Source organism: Homalodisca vitripennis, chromosome 5 (assembly GCF_021130785.1).
Source record: "Homalodisca vitripennis isolate AUS2020 chromosome 5, UT_GWSS_2.1, whole genome shotgun sequence".
NCBI lineage: Eukaryota > Metazoa > Arthropoda > Insecta > Hemiptera > Cicadellidae > Homalodisca > Homalodisca vitripennis.
Genome location: NC_060211.1, coordinates 98,574,426 through 98,595,102, shown reverse-complemented (window position 1 = coordinate 98,595,102; position 20,677 = coordinate 98,574,426). Strand labels below are relative to the sequence as shown.

Below are 20,677 nucleotides of genomic sequence, written 5' to 3'. Positions count from 1 at the left end.
GACATTGGTAAATCCACCACCAAGAGTAAAAATATATTAAAATAAAATGCGTAACAAAACAGTGAATTAAAAGACCTTATAGTGTTATAATTATTTATTATTAAAAGTTAAAGTGTACCATTGATGTATCGTAAATTGAAATTAGGTTTGTGACCGAACCAATTTTATCAGTCACTTGTACCTTGCACTTTAATTGGATCTTATTTATTTTACCATTATTTGCAAGTTTTAAACGAGCTGCTTTTATACACTATGTTTCAGTGCCTACCAATTTGTACTTAGATTTTCCACATAGTAAACCATTGAAATACGAAAATAAAGCTGCTGGATTTGGCTGCCCAGGATTGATGGTATAGATTAGTTTCGAGAATATAAATGGATATACAGTAAACATATTTTTGATATTAACACATATTTGAAACTCTCTTAAATAATCATTTAGGTAGAGCAACGCAAAATACAATTTTTTTATTTGCAACTGTAAATTACCTGTAGTTCAAGATTAAATTAATCTTGATAATTTAATCATTAATATAACTAAGATAATATAAGATAAGATAAAATAACTAAGATAATCATTAATTAATGTCTTGGAAAATAACACATAAGCCCGGATTTGTGTTTTGAAAATATAATTTAACTTGAAAAGTACATTATCTTAAGAAAAATTAAAATTTTCGGAGTTTCATAAACACAAATTGTTGATTAAATTCAATAAAAAACTGCACAGAATTTCATTCCATCTGATCGAAAATCTTCTGAGCAGTTGAAGAAAAACTGTTATTATAGTTAGAGTAAACATAGAAGCCTGTGATATTCCTTTACATCGTCTGAAAAATTACACCACTCATAAGATGCACTGCAGTGTCCCATCATATTTTTGCAAGGGGAAGATGATAATACAATATATACATAATTAAATATGTATTTTCTCAGTTACAATATTGGAAGAACTATTTTGCATTGCCTATATTATAATTGTTCAATAGTGAATATATTAGTATTAATTTAAAGCCCTATAATATACAGTAATGTTATTTAATAAAGAAAATTAACCACTTTGCTTTTAGAAGATGGTACTTGCTTTAGACCTCTAATAAATTAATAAAACGTAACTTAATTTGTGAAGTGTTTATTTTCTAAACGAATGATGTCTTTCATTTAAAAATGCGGAGAAAACATACATCTCACTAATACACTAAGTTAGAAATGAAAAATTACCTGAGTGAATGTCTCTTCATTTTAGTTCATTAAAACTCTTGTCAGTAGAGTTAGTGCCAGTGTAATAACGAAGTTCAAGATTTAAAAAGAAGAAGAAACTGTAATAGTGAATGAAGGAATAGGTGATAGTGGGTGGCGGGTTGTGGGTGTTGGGTAGCGGGTTGTGGGTGGTGGGTTTGGGCTCCAATGTCAGCAGAGCTCAGTACTCAGTCGCTGTGTATTGCGCGGCTAGACATGATCTCCGCGAGAGGTCCGTACCACGTGACCGTAGTTTCCAGTACGTGATTAGACATGGTGTCTGTTTTGTTACTGGAGTTCATAATTTGTAAGTTATATAATCTTTCTATATCCAACAGATAATTCAAATTAATTAATTATTAAACAATGTATTTGTTAAAAGACATTGCTGCTTTTACAAACAATAAAAGTGTTCCAATAAAAAACTGTGTAATTTGCATTGAATCGTTTGTTCTTATTAGGATGTTTTAAATATATCAATACAGTCTTTATGGTGTAAAATTTATCATAGTGTAAATAGCAATAGCTTAGTTTTTGACGTAAGTAATAAGAGGTTTTAATTCATCACATGGGTGTTACCAAAACCTTGTATACTCGTGCTCTTTGCCACTTATATGTTGAGGTTACATCAAATTCAAACATATTTTTTCGTTTTTCAAACAAACTTCTTTGTTTAAGTATGTTACAAGTTGTACTTATTTAAGTTTATACTACCAGTCAATCATAAAAATACGGGATGTAATAACAAATGTTTTAAAATTTACAGTTATATCTAATACGTATATTATTCTTTATTGTCTGCAATGTACATTTTAAATTTATATTACCAAACAGTAAAAGTATTGCACTTTTTTAATTCTGTTAATTCTATTGGATAATTTTTTAGCCTAAATTACTTGAAAAATTTAATACTTTCTTAACTTTTTTAACTTTTAACTTAAAGTTTTTGTCTAAATACATCATGTATTTTTAGCACTTGAAATATAATATCACAGATCCTTTCAGGACATTTAATAAACTGGATACTAGTTCGATACTTTTTTAACTAATTGGCACCCAGTTAATAATAATAATCATAGTTTAAGAGATTATAATAAAAAAATGGAAATAGTGATAAATTTAAGGAAATTATTGCCAAATAAAATGTTTCTTAATGATCTTACACGATAATATACATTTTATAAACTAGAAAAAACACTTCCTAATAGGTAACATTTATGTTGTAGACATCCAAAAGATCTTTTAATAAAGACAAATGTTAACAATTTTAAATTATAACCTTATCATTTGGATATAAGTAAATTGTTATGATTGAATGGGCCACAAATCTTCAACCATTGACTCTTTTCCTTTTTGCTGTAAGAATTCCCAACAAGACAAGGTTTTAATATGGTACTTTTAACATGAAATGTTATTGGATAACTCCAATAGCTGTTTATTTGACAGAATAATTTATGTTCAGTTTTGAAGTTAAAACATTCTTTATCTAAAATATTTCTACAAATATCTATAATAAAACATACAACTACAAATTTACTGTCATGTTATGATTCTTAATTCATTAAAGAAACATAAAATAATCTACTTATATTTTGTGTCCCAATTATTTAAATATGCTACATTTTTAAGTAAAATATTGGTATCTAAATCTATATTTAAAAAGATTTTTAAATATATAATATATACATAAAAAACAAAATAACTTTAACATATACTTTCATTATATTTAATTATGCATATCTATACATTAAATATATCTTAAATTACTATCATCGCCTAAAAAATTGTATCCAGTGATTTATATTTTCACAACTTTTATTATTTAACCACGCAACGAGTTAAATAAGAGGCCTCAAAAAATTATAATTTTAAAAAACCATTCACGAATACATTTGGTATACACCAGATGTTTGAAAGTGGGAGATTCTTCTTGTTGATACCATCGGAGTATCTGACGTGGATTTTTATTTTTCTTATGCCTGTGAAAGACCATAACAGTAATGAAACTTGAGATTTTACAGGCAGAAGACAGTGCGAGAAATTCAAGTATATTGGAATGCGAAAAATAAACATTCTTATTGTACAACCAGATGAATATTACTAGTAATTAATAAGAATTAAATAATATTAAAAGTGATATCGGGGCCACTATGTATACAAAACTCATTCTCATTTAGTAAATGAAAGTAAGTTGTTATTTTTCGTAAAGTTTTAGCTAAAGGTAAACATTAATTTTTGTTGAGAGAATGTCTTTTTATAATTTATTTTTATGAAAATTTAGTGAGGAGAACGTATTACTTAGAAATGAAAATGTTCACATTAGGGTGAATTGTCTATTCACTACACACAACAAACACATATATTCACGATTTATATTTAGTATTTATAAACCTATTGTGTTACATCCTTCTATTAGATAAATTATTATATTAATTTTAGAACTATTTTAAAGTGAGAACCTGTACACACAATCTAAATGAATGTAATGTACTATTATCTGACTATAATCATACAAAGTACATGGTGTGGATATAATGTTATCATACAGTTATAATATTTCAGACTTGTACAAATGAAACATATTGCGTGTAAACTGGTACAAATGTATTTAAAGAAAATTAATAAGTGTATCACATCTATGACGCTTGCGCGTGCGAGTGTGTATGTGTGTATTTATCCATATCAAAGTAAATCCATCTATTATAAAAAAGTGCGGTTTAGGAGGTGTTAATTGATTTACAGCCTGTCTATCCTAGTTTAGAACGTTACTATGACAGTATAACGTAAAAGGTTTAATTACCTACGTCATTGCATGCATAACCTTCCAATACATATAATTATTATTTTACTATGAAGAGCTGTGATATTGTTACACTGTTAAAACATAATTACATTGTTATATTATTATTACGTATCCGTTTATATATGTACACGCACACACACACATATATATATATATATGTATGTATATATATATATATATATATATATATATATATATATATATATATATATATATTACGTCGTTTCTAAATAAATCCCTACTGCAAAACCTTTTATTATATTTAAATTTTATTCGAAATTCTGTAAAAAAAATATTGGATACTGTAAAAATTTTTCGAATTACAAAGCTTTTAGATTTATAAAATGTTAATTGGAGTATGAATTATGTCCAATTTCCAATATATTTTCTCAAATTTCTAATATTCTAGTATATTTATTACTACTGTTTGAGAACTTTATTCCCATTGGAAACTTATGAAACCTTCATTCATTGTATCGCCCTTAGAATTTTGTTATCATACTTATATAATTCAATGAATTTAAATAGCTTAATTATTTGAATTTAAAGCTCCAGTATGGTCAACTGAAAACCACTTTATTACTATTTTATTTAGTACTTTATTCCTTTTCTTTATCACTATATAATTAGGAATTAAAAGAAAATCTAATATGTCTAGTAATTGATAAAATATATAATTTTCATCTATAGATCACTGCGTAAATTTTATCATTACCACTGAAATCAATTTATTAACAATCAATAATCGTAAATAGTCAAATTTAATAACTATTATAGCAAATTCAATTAAAACTAGTAGAAGTGTTTACCCTGATTTATAATTTAATGTCATGTGTAGCCAACTTGTATTATAAAACTTATAAATACTGTAATTAGTAATTACCTGTGTATTTCATAACTGAGTAATTATATGTAAAGTAGAGCATACTCACTTCTATTTCACTGCCTAGGTCGAGCTGGCTGTGCCTGTTCTTTGGTTCCAACTTTGTTTGACATTGTGTGAACATACAATGCATACACACAAAATACTGCGGATAATTCACCACAGTAAGAAACATGCCAAAAACTCACAGACGTACACCACGTACAGATCTGGAAGTTTGCATTTATGCCTAGAAAAGCTATGCTGTTAACCCCTATTTTCCATCATCCATAGTAGTCGAGAAATGAGATCTGAACGTATTAAGACAATAATTCATTAATTATTTATAGAAAAGTTAGTACAGTTTAAGCTTCTACATTGTAATACTATGGCATAGTCAAGAACACATTTTGGTTAACCCTATATGTAAACGTTTCATAATCAAAACCAATCACTACCAACGTGTCAATATCACTTTTTCTCTTACAGTTTCTCACTGATTTGTATCCCAAGCTACCTCTACATTTGTCAAAATTCTCCTTGGTCGTTACCTCTAGTAATTATTTGTTATTGTCATTACTCTTCTTTTGCTACTGTTGTGGTGTAAAGCAACCTGGTCAGCTTCTTTGTTCCTGCCGCCCTATATTCAGGGAAAGGGGATTGGTATCCATAACCCTTGACTTAAACCTCTCATAGGAATAGCCTTGTGTATGATGGAGTATTAAGTATACTCTTTCTTCAAGTTCCTTTTATCTCATGCTACACCTTTTTCCAAAACTACAGGCACGGTAAAAATGCATTGATGATCACCACCAAGAGACTGCGTCCACTGCTCATAAATCTTCCTTAACCAATTTGCCGACACACATTCTGTACATTGCTTTGGTTCTCTCACTTATTAGCTTCATTTTGCTTCCTAATATTTAAGTAGCTTATTTAAAGGTCATACTTCTAATTATTTCATAGAGGACTCAGTACCTTGCAAATAGACAATGCTATTCATTGTCAGGAGACAAAGTCCTCTCCACCTCATTATACTGCGTTTTTGGCTGTCTTCTTTCTTCCCTTTCGCACTCCTACACTAGTTTTCTAAAGGGTCAAACAAGACCTCAGTAGGTACCATACTATTTTCTTTCTCTTTCGCTCTCAACATTCTCTAAATTTCATTCCAAAATTCATCATACTCACAATATGCTAATAATACGAACTCGAATAACTTTTTTCACTAAACCACACACAACTTTGATTGTACTCTGTGTGCAGTTCTCTCATTTACACTAGTCTGAAAGTTCGAAGGTAATAAAAGCTCACCCTATCTATTAATGTCATAAAATCTGACTGAGCTCGAAATTCCTTCGAAATGTGAAATACTGAAATAGCAGACGGGTCCTCTTGCAAGTACTATGTAGTTGTAATACCATCTGTAGTACCCTTTACACTTTGGTATTCGTGATTATATGTACAAGGTTTATATAATCCAAACCATGAGTAATTAACGCCAGACCAAATGGGTGGTGATATTAACTATGTACAACACTTCTACAGCAATCATTGTTTCAGCACATTAAGTTTGAAACTTATAGCTGTTTCAATGAACTCCTGTTTTGGATTGTGTAATCGCCCAATAATATGAAGCACACACACAATGAAACAAAATCGAAAAGCCTTCCTTACCTAGTTATCCACATTCTTATAGATGACTTGATAACGTGGAAAACCCAAATTTTAAACCGCGTAATTGGTAACATTTACATCCCTGAGAATTCAAAATCAGTCACTGAACTTTGAAATACCTTTTATATTACAGCTATATTTGACTTAACAAGACACTATTTTGGATATATCATAGCCGTAAGACGAGTACAAAGCTCTACAGTTTCGAAGTACATTTAAACTTTATTATTTATTTCCTTACATTATAAGTTTTATAAAAAATTGCTTTACTCATAAAAGCACACGTGCACTGGTGTACGAATTCACGTTCACATTTTGTTTAGAGCACGTTTATAAGGGTAAATTTTTCCAGATATTTCATCTATACTTCAAGTATTTTATATCAAAATAATGTAAAAAAATACGCTTAATAAAGTTTTAGTAGTAGGATGATCTTTAATAAATGCTAAACAAATAAACATGATTCCCAAAATAATAAATATAATACATTATGAAATGATATATTATATATGATTAGCTAACCTCAAATTAGTCAATAAATTATAAAAGTGTCATCCTTAGTGATACTGTTAACATCATGAATGTTTTACAGTAATACAATACGTCGTAGCGAATGAGGAGGCTAGCCTCAATGAGACACTTATCAAATGTAAGGACCGCACCTACCTTGACAACTGTCTCAAGAAACTGCCACCAATCCTTGAGAAGTCAGAAATGAAAGGAATCCCAAGTTCCAAAAAAGATGTTGATGCATCCTGCAGGTATCTATTTACTTCCTAATACTTCTATATCTGTATTACAGTACTTATCTAGCGTGAATAATTTTTAAAACTGATTTCCATTGATTCCAGCAAGAAGATTACCAAAATAAATTGTTGTTCAGTAATTAATATAATCCATATTAATGTAGTATTTATTTTAAACAAAGCTAATTTTTTCTACCTATTAACCACGGCTTCGCACGCAAATCTTTTTCAAAATAAAGGTTCCTAAATATAGATCTTAGTAAAAGCACAAATATCTATGATGTAATATGATGGCGACAAATGAACGTTAATAAACGCAAGTAAGCATATTTAAGATACATATTACTACAATTATTATGGTTAATACAATTTTTATGGTTAATACAATCAGAATTTAACCTGAGTTTTATATCATGTTTTGCACATTTAAGAACATTATGTTTCAAAAAAGTTATACAATATTCCAATGCTATAGCCTTGTTGCCCCGATCAAGAAAACACAAAAACAAAGGTATCAGAAACCAATTTCGGTTTAATTCTAATCCTTGTCATATTTTTACGGGCTATACAATTTTCAGTTTCATAGCTGAGCTTGTCATTTAGTCCCAATAAAAATACAAGATGAAGAAAAATCGTATAATATACATGGGTAGGATTCAGAAGTCTACTACGGTCAATATGCGTCTACTTCCGACCGTTTGGATTTATTAACGTTTCCATAGCTGATTTTTTTTACCGCCTTGATAAAGAAAAACATACATATCTCGATCTCGGAAACCTAACTCGGTCAAGAACAGTCGACTTATATATTTGTGGTGCCATATATTTGTTATCCCGATGAAGGAAGTATAAATGTATTCGTCGGAATGAGGAGCTAATCTCGGTCAAAAGTGGTACAGTTGAGCTTGTCATTTTTTACCGCTAAATCCTATGTACGAATATACGTATTATAGTTCTCTGAAATCTACTTCGATCAAAAAGCGTCTACTTCCTGCTTTTTTAATTTATTTTCGGTCTGATATTTCTAGCACTATAGTTGAGGCTTCCTTGTTGTTCCGATGAAAACAATCAACATGTATACGGAGGACTGAAAAGCCTGTTACGGCAGAGGAGAAAATCGTATTTACTTCCGGTATAAGTACTACTATTAAATTTTCATAACAAAATACCTTAATTGAACACATTTACATCTTTGTTTTATAAAGTTGGTGTTTTTTGAGTGTTTAAAAGGTATTTTAAATATATAGATGTTTTTAATTTTAGGTGGCACTCATTGACCAATAGAACCAAGAATTTTAACACCTGGTGACTGAATTTGAAACTATTATGAACCTCAAAGATTGGTAACAAATGTCTATGAGACCCATATCCATAGAACACAAAGGCTGGCGTTACAATGATTTAAGGACCTCAATGGTCGTGAACATTTTGTCAGTGTACTCAAATAATCTTATGATCCAGAGGCTGAAAAATAGATAATTAATATCATCAGCAATTGACGAGTTTATAATATCCAATATCTTAATTTTAATGCAAATGTTATTTTAAACTTCATTAATTTTTTACATTACAAAAACACACTTTAATATGAAAAGAAAAGTCAATCTCATTTTAAATTTATTTGGGTAATTTCCATGATAGGTTTCTCATTGTACGTCTCGTATAAAATATTGCCACATTACAAATTGTAGAGACATGTCACTGTATATAAAAAGAGCTAACGGTAGGATTTCAATCCATACAATCTCTCACACATTTAAACTTAGTGCCTCAGATTTTGGATATTGTAAGTTTAATTTGAATTGTATATTAGAAGCGATTTTTTGTGGTGTTTGTTTCAGAACGTCTTTACGAAAGAACAAAATTATGATTTTACTAACAACAACGAAATCAATATAACTGTTTACCATTCATCACCACTTACCTGTCCTGCTTTTACTTCTTACAAGTTATATTTAAAATTTAAGACATGCGTTTTTTTTAGTGCATTCAAAATAGGAATGGGTTGCATGGATGAGTTCGCCAAGAAATGTCTCTCCCACCAGGACAGACAGACGCTGGAGGCTCATGTCGCCGGCGCCAGACACACGTTCAAGTTTCTCTGCGACGATCCTGTTTTTCAAGCAGGTTAGATGCAACATTTGCGTTTTATTTGAAACTAGTAATTCATAACTAATTGATGGTTAAATCAGTTTTATAATTCACATAATTTAGTTTATTCGTATCTCTTGGTCTCTTGTTTGAATATCATTTTCAAATACGGATAGTTTGAAATGACTACAGGGTTTGAGAAATTTAGGCCTATCGTTTTATGTTATAAAATGTGTAACATTGCTTCTAAAACTTGTATCAGTACGTTTATTTTGACATTCAAACCTAAGGTACAAAGTTAAATACTGATATAAAAGAAAATTAACTTATAAAAACAAGCAAATCATACACAGAAAAAGACCTTGGACAAACGTAACTAGCAGTATATAATGTATACAATTTTGGCAGGAAATCACATATACAAATGACAGTGAATGTTAAAAACTATTAACAACCGCGAGAGTCTCTCATATATGAACTGCACTATCGTTTAAGGGGCATTCCGTGTTTGGTGGTGTTATAACTTTGATATATTAGTTATATACGTTAAAAACAAGCTTTATAACTAATATAGTAAGGGGTTATAATACTTCAGTGTGTTTGGTGCCTTGTTGACTCTTAATTGATTAAAAAATATATACGATCACAATTAAGCTGCTTTTTTACATTCTTATCATAAAAATCATATTTTACAAAACAATATAGAGTTCTTTTTAACACATAAAACAAATTTTGAAACTCATTCAGAAAGTCTATATAAATGTATTATAAAAACCGTTACAATGTATTTATTTGTTTAATTACTGTCAAAACTTGTGTTGTAGTAGATGGAACAACGTGTCATCTAGTAGAGATGTTGGTAGTAACACAAAAATTAAAATGTTTCTATTAACAATTATGTAATCATGTTATTTATCACGAATGAAACAAAGTAATCTGCAAACTGTATTGAAATATTTGTAGCAAATAACCAGGTAACACTCTAACCACCTTCACATTCTGAAGCTCACCATATTTGATATGTACATTTCTCAAGGAAATTACAAAATCCTTACCATACATTCAATACTTAACCAGGATAAAAAATATAAATAAAGGTATTAAATATTTAACACTTCATTCAAATGGGATCAATCAGTTTTTACTACTAAAAGTTATACTCGATGTTATCAGGTTCAATGTTAGCAGCTTCTGTGCATTAGTAAATAGCTTCATTTGTACAGGCATTGTTTGCAAAAAAGAATTATTGTTTGTAATGAGTGATAATTGCCATTTAAATAGTTAAATTGTGGTTCTTTAGAAGTGAACAGGTAATGAAGTTGTTATTTATAACATATTCTTTTCATACAACTAGAGCATCTAAGTTCGGGCTGGTGGATAAGATTTATTTAGCTCTAGGTCACAAAATCTTTCTAGTGCTTCATACATGCTAACTATATTACATGTTTGATTTCCTTCAGCTAAGTCCTGACTCAGTAGATAGTTTTATTGCATGTGGATACACTGAGATAAAAAGTTCAGATTGTAACTAAAACTATTGATATTCTATCATCACGATCCAATGGATATGAAAGGAGCAGGAAAATACTAAATTATTAAGGTAATGACGATTTTATCGTGGAGTTTGACAATTTCTTCCTCAAATAGAAGTGGTTACAAGACTGAACCTTTCCTCAAAAACTACCACCAGACTTCCAGTTTCTTCACAATTTCCTTGTTATATTCCACAACGACTAATCGTTGATTTTTACTGCTAAAAACGTCCTTTTTAGTAAACGTCCTTATGCTTTGTAACATATCACACAAATTGAGGACATAACAACAGATCTGTGTATTCTAATTATACTGCTTTAATCAGAGTAAATATTGTAGAAAAAGTCGTTATGAACGTAAAGTTATTATTTGTGAACATGTAAGAAGCAAAATTAGTTTAAAGTTAAAAGAATATTCACATTACTGTTAACATTAAAGCATTATAATTACTCTACAGTAAAGTGGTACTGGTGAACTGCCAGATTGATTAAATAATAATTTACAAAATGAAAGCCCAAACTCGGGAGGTTTTCTGGAAGTAGGAACAAAGAACCAGTGATTGCCTAACATGTACACATATCATGTGTTTGCAGAAGTGTTTCAGTATTGTGGGGTGGTGTTTTGTCTGTGATTATTCTGTTATTAAGTGGAAGTACCATTGAAAGAATCGTTGCTTGTTGAATAGAAAACTTTTTAATTTTCCAGCACGTTTAAGATTACAAGTTAGATGATTGAAAATTGAAGAAGAACAGCTTCTGAATATAGTGATTAAGTGTTTTATACATTGGTCAAAAAAATTATTTTGTATTTGAAAACAGCAAAATTATTTTTACATTGAAACAAGTTTACTAAAAGGTAGAAGTACTAACTCCAAAATTATTCAAAAAAGCTTTACATTACCAAAACATTTACCGAGACAGTTAATTGGAATGATGTAATAATTATAATACAACATTATGTAATATATTCTCTTTATGTTTTTTTTTAAAACTGGGTTTACGGTGTAAAATTGCTGGCACCCATTGTTTGGCTTTAATAATAACTTTAGTTTTAGGTTTAATCATACCTCGAAAAAACTAAGAAATGAATAGAAACCCCTTTCAATATTTTTTTATAGCAGTTTGATAATTATTGGTTATGGTTTAAATTTGGCTGTACCCACGGTTGCATGCTATCATCGGTTAGAGTTGCAAGAAAAAAACCAAAAAAATCGTAAACCTGTACACAGTTTTTTATATATCGTTGATCAATGGGCGGTTTATGGTGTGACGTCTAGAGCGTAAGGATAGTCAGTCAAACATGGTCTCAAGTTTAATGGTGTTACATGTACAATTTATCACATTGCACTCTCTTAAATTAAACAGAGAATGATAGAGTACAACGTGCATGTCAAGCTTGGAGACCGAACACTAGAAGTTTCCGCTGCTGTGAAAACGTTGAGTCCGCTTGGCTAACCTATGCTACCTATGCTACTCAGCGTGCCACGCTTAGGAGGCTAAGAGAGATGTACAGGCACAGGTTGGTCTTACCAGAGATAGCAAAGATTCGCCTAACACAATCTTTGATTTAATCCGTGTTCTTGTATTGTTATCTTGCATACCGTAACAGCATTTCGAGGGTAGATATTAACAGAATTCTAAATGTACATAACATGGCTGTCTATTTTATTTAAAATTAATTTAAATACCAGCAAATATCTCCCTGTAGAAGGGCTGCAGGATTGTCACCTATGGAAACCGTATACAGATCTGCATCTGCTACCTAATCCACCGCGTCTTGCCTCTTCAGGAACCACGTTACTTGGTAGAGAAACTCTGTACCGTGGCAAGGTTGCTGATCGCAAAATAAACCTACTGGACAATCATCTTCTCTACCTTCGAGTAAGGCTCGAGACAGGGGAGAAAGGCTTTTCGTACTTTATCCCCAATTCGTAGAATTCCCCATCTTTTAAACTAAAATAATTCGAACCTTTGAAAACAAGGTAGTACTTTTAATGTAGTTTAAGTCTAAATGCATAATTTTCCATTAGTGTTATATGACTGGAGTTGTTTTTAAAAACCTGCTAGTACAGAGAAAGGCTTGAGTAATAACGGCATTTGTTATTTGATTTTACTTGAAGTTGGTGACACCCGAACTAAAAACCTCTCTCTGGGAACCAAAAGTTAATAGTACAGATAAAATCATAAAATATTTGCAACACCATCATTGTATTGGTTCCAGAGTACCTGCAATACACATCCTGTTACAAGGCGATCAGCAAGGACTGGGACAACTGTGCTAACCGGTTTGTTAGTCTGGTCAGAGAGGAGGTCAGCCGCAAAAACTACACTATGGAGTCCAGATTACTCGAACTGTGCTGGTAAGTTTCTGTAATAGAACTAGCAGTTTACCCACTGCCACGCACGCAATATTCTTCTGAACAGTAGAGATATCAAAGCACATCCTCCTTTAAATCATTCCTGTAATAAGTCATGGAACTGGAAGATATACCAATATTCCGATGCGATTTCTAACAAATTAACTTACATTTTAAGGAGCAGTATTTACTAATTTTATAATTAACGATGAAATATATCAAATTTCTCAGCACGCTCAATCTTATCTGACAGAAAGCTCAATAGCTAATTTTAGTTATACTTAAGTCTTCACCAGTCTGGAAGAATATTACATTCGAAGTTCGTAGTCCTTTTAGTGAGAGGACATGTATTGTAATATATATTGCATAAGTTCCGTGCTTATTTTAAAACGGAAATGGGCATGTGCCTTTGTATTGTTCCAGTATTTATGATTAATGAGAACCAAATATTACGAACAATAACTAAAGGCTCTTACTTCAGGTTTTTCGCGTAAAGGACCAGTACTGGCACAAATGAATTATATTTATATTTCCGTTTTTCAGTTATGAACCATGGTTACATATTCAAAATCGCATGTGATAGATGGTACTTTTATATACTGCAAACTGTACGCAGGGTGAACTTGTGAAGAACTTAAGTTAGCTCAAGTATCTCCATAAAAGTTCCAACCCAGTGAATTATTAAAAATATATGCAGTAATCTGAAGACGAGTGCGGTTAGGTTTTACTCATGTAAAACATAGTTTTTATTTTTTAAGCCCTTATATCAATCAGTCAAAGTGTGATTGGCAGTCAATCAGTAAGTGAAGGTCAATCAATAAATCCAACAATTTAATTGATTCTTAGACATACAATTTCTCGCAGCCATACAAACACGATTATAAATGGCATTTAATTTAAACTGAAATCGTATATCATCGTAGGTTTCTATGAAAAAGAGGGCATTTGATTTTTGGTATTGGTTATCTATTATTCTTGATTCAGTTTGAAATAAATACGAAATTGATATCGGTTATGCAGTTCAAGATATCAAGATAATTTTACGAAAATACTAAAGACTTATTGTCGAAAATGGAAATATTTTTCAGTTAATGTGTAAGGAGAGATAATTATGATACACGGAACAGATTTTGACCAAATGTTCCAAAATTCACACCTCGCTTGTCAATAAGAAGCCCATCCATCCTGTGAAATAGGTAAGATTTAAACCAATTTCAGGATCTTTCCTAATACCATACATTTCCAATTTGCAAAGAAATAATGCTTACGTCCACTTTCAGTAAATTCAAGATTAAGTTTCACAAATAGTATGAAGCAACTAACAGTAGGACAACAATAAGGGTAATTGTTGTCCTGTCTTCAAATTAGTCACTATTTTGGTTATATATCTTTTTAATGGCCGGCCGGTACTTATATTTATAATAAAGCCATATTGGTTTGATGAGAAATATTTTAGTCATCGACATACACTTATAAATCAAGAGCTCTTTGAAACGTCAAGATGTGGTAGTAGTATTTTAATTTCCAAAAATGTAATACATATCGTTTTTTCAGATTATCCAGTTACCTGTCTTTGCAGGTATCCTCGCTATTAGTTCATCATAGGTATAATTAAATTTAAACCTGTTCATGACACTGTAATTTCAAATCTCTGTTCTTTATTTTTGGTTAAGTTTAGGAATTATGCCAGTTATTATGTGCCTAATAGGTGTCGTAGTGTATTCAGTGCAAAACGTATGCACTGCCCCTCTCGATGGATTTCTGCTATATAAAATTGGACTAATATCGTTTGGAGCACTGCTTTTTGATTCCAATTGCATTGATCACAGGCTCACTGTTCTTGTGCTGTTCCGAGTAAGCGAAAAAGACAGGAGGCCTCGGAAGCGCGCCCCTCCCAAACTCGGAGCAAATCATAAAAAAAAAAAAAAACAATCACATGCCACTAGTGGGAAGAGAGACAAAGAGAGACACAAGAATTCGAGTAAATGATATATAATTAATGAGGTGGCAACATTTTCATGCAAAATACAATTACTGCAGCACCACGGTGCACCGCGTAAACTTAAAAACTAAATAACAAAAGATAAAATTCCAATATAGACAATAACATAATAAATAGAAATAATAACATAATAAATAAATAATATAATATAGAGATTTAATATATAAATAACAATTTCAGGTACGGCAGTAGTAAATCTAAAAATTTTAACAGGTAATTTTTTATGAACTGAGGGGAGGGAAAAGGTTGTAGAATTTCTAGGCCCACTAATTTTAAAAGTAATTTGGTTTCAAGTTTGTAGCCGAAAATTAAAAAAAAATATTTAAAGCCAATTTTCGAAGGAGGCGGGGGCTTAGTTGCCTCCACGAATCCGAATTAAAGATGAAATCCTCCCCTTCAGTTTTCATGTAACTAAACTAAATAAACACTGGCTAATATACTGGCCCTCCTCCAGATCTAACATCTGGCAGCGCTCCATACAAGCCAATCCTCTCAAGTGGTATAAGAAGAAGAAAAAAAAACATTTTTGATCCAACCTTGTTCCAGATGAAATGAATAGGAGCACATACACTCCGGTTGGATGCCGGTACAGAAGCGCTGGCAGGGCGAGGGCATTCAATTTTTCAGTTGTTCGGGCAGACTCGCCGCACCAGTCCCGCTAACGGCACTCACGGGGACCCTATTAAATCCCAACATAACCAGTAGATATTTAGAAAAATTTTATTCTAACCTGAGAAATAATAATAACTTAATTATGTTTGCCACAAAGTATATATAAATTTTTTTAAATTTAACAATTTAAAAATAACGATCTGTAACCTAACAGTACCTTTTAAGTATTGAAAAACTGTTTCCTAAAAATAACTCAAGACACCAAGTATTTTAAGATACACTACTTGGTGACAAGATTAAATATTACATAGGCTAGAACAGCCATACTAAATGATTAAGCGTGGATGACATTCACTTGTAACTATAATTCGCTGGATTTTTAATCATTCTATTATAATATTATAATAATTTACATTTTATTATTAAATATTAATTGTAAGGTAGGCCTAATAATAATTATATAATTTACAAATAATAATAACCGTACATTATTTCCCAAATAACAATAATTAAATTATAATCTGTTCACGCTACTCCAAGGCAAATAATTAATTAAGCAATAAAAAGAAAATCATTAATGTTGCCACCAAATTTTGCACGCAACACAAAACTCGAGGTAAACAGAATTGGCAAAGGCTGTACCGTCTCGCTTACACTAAATAAAGACAAAGTGTGTACACGGAATAAATAATTTCCGTTCGCCGAACGGATCAGTTAGAAAGCACGGCGCAAAAATATAAACTTAACTAGCATAGTAAATAAAATTAACAAATTTAGAACGTACGAAAGACAGGATAGAACACTTTGCGACACGAACACGTACACGAGGAACACAAGTTACAAAATAATATATATAAACTACTTATAACTAATCAACGAAAATATGTGTCTGGGTGGGAGAGAAAAACCGCCAACTAATTAAGTAAAGAGAGTGAAAAAGACAATTACCTGTCGAAAGTAGAAGAATTAGCCAGCCATGTGGAACGGAACGAGCAGAGAACAGACAGCAACGCAGTAGCTTCCTCCGAAACGTGTCTGACCGCTCCGAACAGTAGCCGGTGCCGGTGCCGGTGCCGGTGAACAGCTGGTCGGTAAACTAGTCAAGGTCAACCAGCTGACCGCAACCAAACAGTCCAACCAGGCAGAAAATCAATACTTGACGGAGTGACTCCCCCACCGACTGACAAGAGTGGCCCGAGGTGGGAAAAATAATAGACAAAAATAAATTATCCAAACGGAGCCCCGGCTCAGTGCATTTCCTAATAATTGGAACTCAATGTCTTCTCGAAGATTTTCGCTTATAATAATTGTAATATGAATTAAACTAAATATTTTGAATTCCTCAATGCTGCCATCTTTATACTTCTGTCATGACTATTTGCAGTAAACGACGTTATATTTTATGCCATTCATGCAAATACAAAACCTAGACTAGATAATTTATAACGAATATTATTTCCGATTACATATATATGTATTTTTCTTATATCTAAGCAATATCTACGCCAAAATGTCACCTGAATTCGCCCAGTTAGTTGTGTATGATTACATTTTTATGAACAAGAAAACCCGCTGACATAAAAATATCAATAGATAATTCTTTACAAACCTTTACACTTGAAATATTCCTTTATTATTGGAACATATGTTGTGTCGAGGTCACTCAGTGGTAACTCACTGGGTTGTTAAAAATAGGAGCAGTGTGGTAACTAATTGTTTCATTGTTAATAGAAGTCTTTTTCAACATTTATGGGTTATGGTACAATGTTAAAGAAAGCTTTAGAACATTAAACAAATCGCATTTATAAGATAAATGACTTTGTATTCAATTAAGCCTTACGTTGTAACTGTCCACAGTGCCAGACACGGTTTTCTCAAGTGCGTGTACGTCGCCAGCAGGCTCAAATGCAAGAAAGAGGAGGCTCTTTTCATCAAAAAGATCGCTGATACCCTATCCAACATGAGGGTGTACTCAAAGCACTGCAGAAACGTGGATGTGGCGTTCTGTACTGGAGAAGGAACAACACTTACATGTCATTTCCTCATTCCTTGTCTGCTGCTGTTGTTACTGTCTTTCATAAATGAACTGTAAAAATTCTAGTATATTTTCCTTTGTAAATCACTGTACAAACCTTTATCTAGATTATAAGGATATATATCTTAACCTAAAATGTTGAATAAATGTGTTTTTATTATAAACTTGTTTTATTTACTTGCAGATAATTAAATCTTTCGTAACAATAAACTACACCACGAGGGTTTATTGCTAGTTGGTTTATACCTTCTTGTCGGATCCAGACTTGGCAGAGCATTTCACTTAAATCTGTGTAACCTCATGCATATCAAGGAGGGGCACATCAGTAACCGCAAATGTCGAGAGTCTGAGATGCAAGGTTAATTCGATAGGTCTAGGCTACTGCGGAAGATGACTGTGAAGTGGGGTCCCCTATGAGTCAAAGGTTCTTGCTATAAAAAAAACTAATTATATATAATTATATATATATATATATATAATATTTATATATATATATACATATACAGATATTTAATGAAGGTTTCATACATACACAGATTCATATGAAATGTAAGTATATAATAGGAAGATTGAGTTTTTTGGCTTCACATTTGACATTCAAGCTTGAAAGCATAGACACAGAAGTATTTATCCAGAATATACAGAAGTATAGTATACACTTATGATCAGGCATTCTACTATCCCACGACTAAAATTCAAAACCTACACGACTTAGTTGCATACATTTTCACTACACCTTTTTAGTTACCATATTTTTAAATAATATATTCTATTACTCATATTTCATCCTTAATATAACATTTGTGAAGGAATGATGAGAGTAACGTTTGTATTTCCAACATTCAGATCTGAGAGCTTAGGCACAATTGTATTATTTAAACTCATGAATAGGCATTCTTGTATCATATATTGATTAAAAAAAACTATACAAATATTGATCCTTAGTATCTGAACAATGATCAAATTTTTCCTCTATATATTGCTACCATATTTAAATTCTTGAAATATTTCCCCCCCTATATTATGTGTTCAACATACGTTGAATGAAATTTATATCTAGAGTAAGAAGAAATATCTCAAAAACCTAATAGTGTAAGCAATGCTCGATACGAACATGTGAAATGGAAAAAAAGTGGGCCGCAATAAATCTCCATTTACGTTGATGTCGTCACGAGATGATGTGGCAAAGTTGATTTAGAAAGATGTTGTAGAACAGACGAAAATATCGAAGGAAACCTTGGCCCTGATTATTTAGATACGTCACCCGTACGGCGGTACACAAGGGACGCCCGTAGTAATGACGTGTTGTATTGATGAAAGCAACACGAACATGTTACTATCTGATGAAACTAACGATGATACTGTTCTTGTCACAGTTTCATATTTTCTCGTGAATCAAAAAGATTTAGTGAGTTTGTTAACTTTTTTTGTTAAAATTGATGATATATTGAATTTATTTCCATAGAATACCATTTATAATGTTTAATAACATCTTTTTTACAACTTTGAATCTATGCTTGTTCTAAATTTAAAATTAAGTACCTTAATAAGACTTAGCCACTTATATAAATTACGTGTTATGAAGGTATAATCGACTTTAAGACTTGGCATTTGACCAAGCGTTGGAAAATAATATTACTTAGAGTGATACCTTGCGAATGAATTGAGCTATAAAAATTGGTAAAATTCGATTGGTTGACTCTGAGCATTCTCTCGCAGAATCCCTCTTTTGTCTGTATATCATTATGTATGTTTGTTTTCAGCTGGATATCTCAAGAATATCTTGAGCTGTGGACTTGATATTTTTGAATTGACCTCACGTATGTATCATCGTTTTAAATGGATGGGGATATCCTAGATGAGATTTGGATGAGTCTAACTTTCTAGAGAAATATTTTATCTGCAGGCGATTCAGTGAAGCCTTTTACGCGACATTTTGTGTAAAGTAGTCCGCGACCTGTTCTTTAAATACAGCTGTGGTGAATAAGAGGGCTAGAATAATTTCGTGTTTATAGATAGTGTTAAACTAGTCTATATAATTATAGAATGTCTTATTGCTTCGTAGATTTGATATTTCATATAAAACTACTAATTCAAGAATGTTAACATTTTATTCGAGCATATTTTTGAATATGTATTTTTATGAGGAGAAGGTTAATGTACCTCCTAGTTTAAAATAAATCTTTATCTAAGTAGCCTACAATAAAAATGCCTTCGATAGTAAAATAGTGTTAAGGATGTAGGTAAAGCAGATTGAACCTTGAGCCGGATCGCCAATAGCTCTAAGCTGGATATCATCAGAGTAAAAGCTTATTAGCCTTCTAATGGATACAGATTACAAGTCGTGATCCACACAATGGACTTTCCATTGCAAATTGCCAATTACGTGAGGTCTCTCAGCACAAGAAAAAGTTACAATAATTGCTATACAACATGTACACTTTTCATTGAGAAAATGTGTTTATAATATGGTACTTTGAGATTAACATCCCACATTATAGTGACTTTTTAATTTTGACATTTGATGCTAAAGATGAAATGGAGACGGTTAGTTTTAACCTTATAACTTTATTCTTAATTCCGTTAAATATGGTATCAGTAATTTACAGTTATAGTAAAAACTACCTAAAGGAATTTCCCGGATCTTAATTGTTTTCAAACATGGTTCAATATATAGTTAATAAAGTAAGATATTGGTATTATTATTTAAAATATAGAAATAAT

The 20,677-nt window shown here is 31.4% G+C and overlaps 1 protein-coding gene across 1 annotated transcript; it reads left to right on the top strand.

Moving 5' to 3' along the window:
- Positions 1 to 1,443: 1,443 nt before the first annotated feature.
- Positions 1,444 to 18,074, top strand: LOC124363893. Its single transcript, XM_046819164.1, has 5 exons — positions 1,444 to 1,546; positions 7,171 to 7,339; positions 9,309 to 9,451; positions 13,169 to 13,307; positions 17,776 to 18,074. The coding sequence occupies exons 1-5, from the start codon at positions 1,513 to 1,515 to the stop codon at positions 18,008 to 18,010; spliced, it is 720 nt and encodes a 239-aa protein (XP_046675120.1). The 5' UTR covers positions 1,444 to 1,512; the 3' UTR covers positions 18,011 to 18,074.
- Positions 18,075 to 20,677: the final 2,603 nt, after the last annotated feature.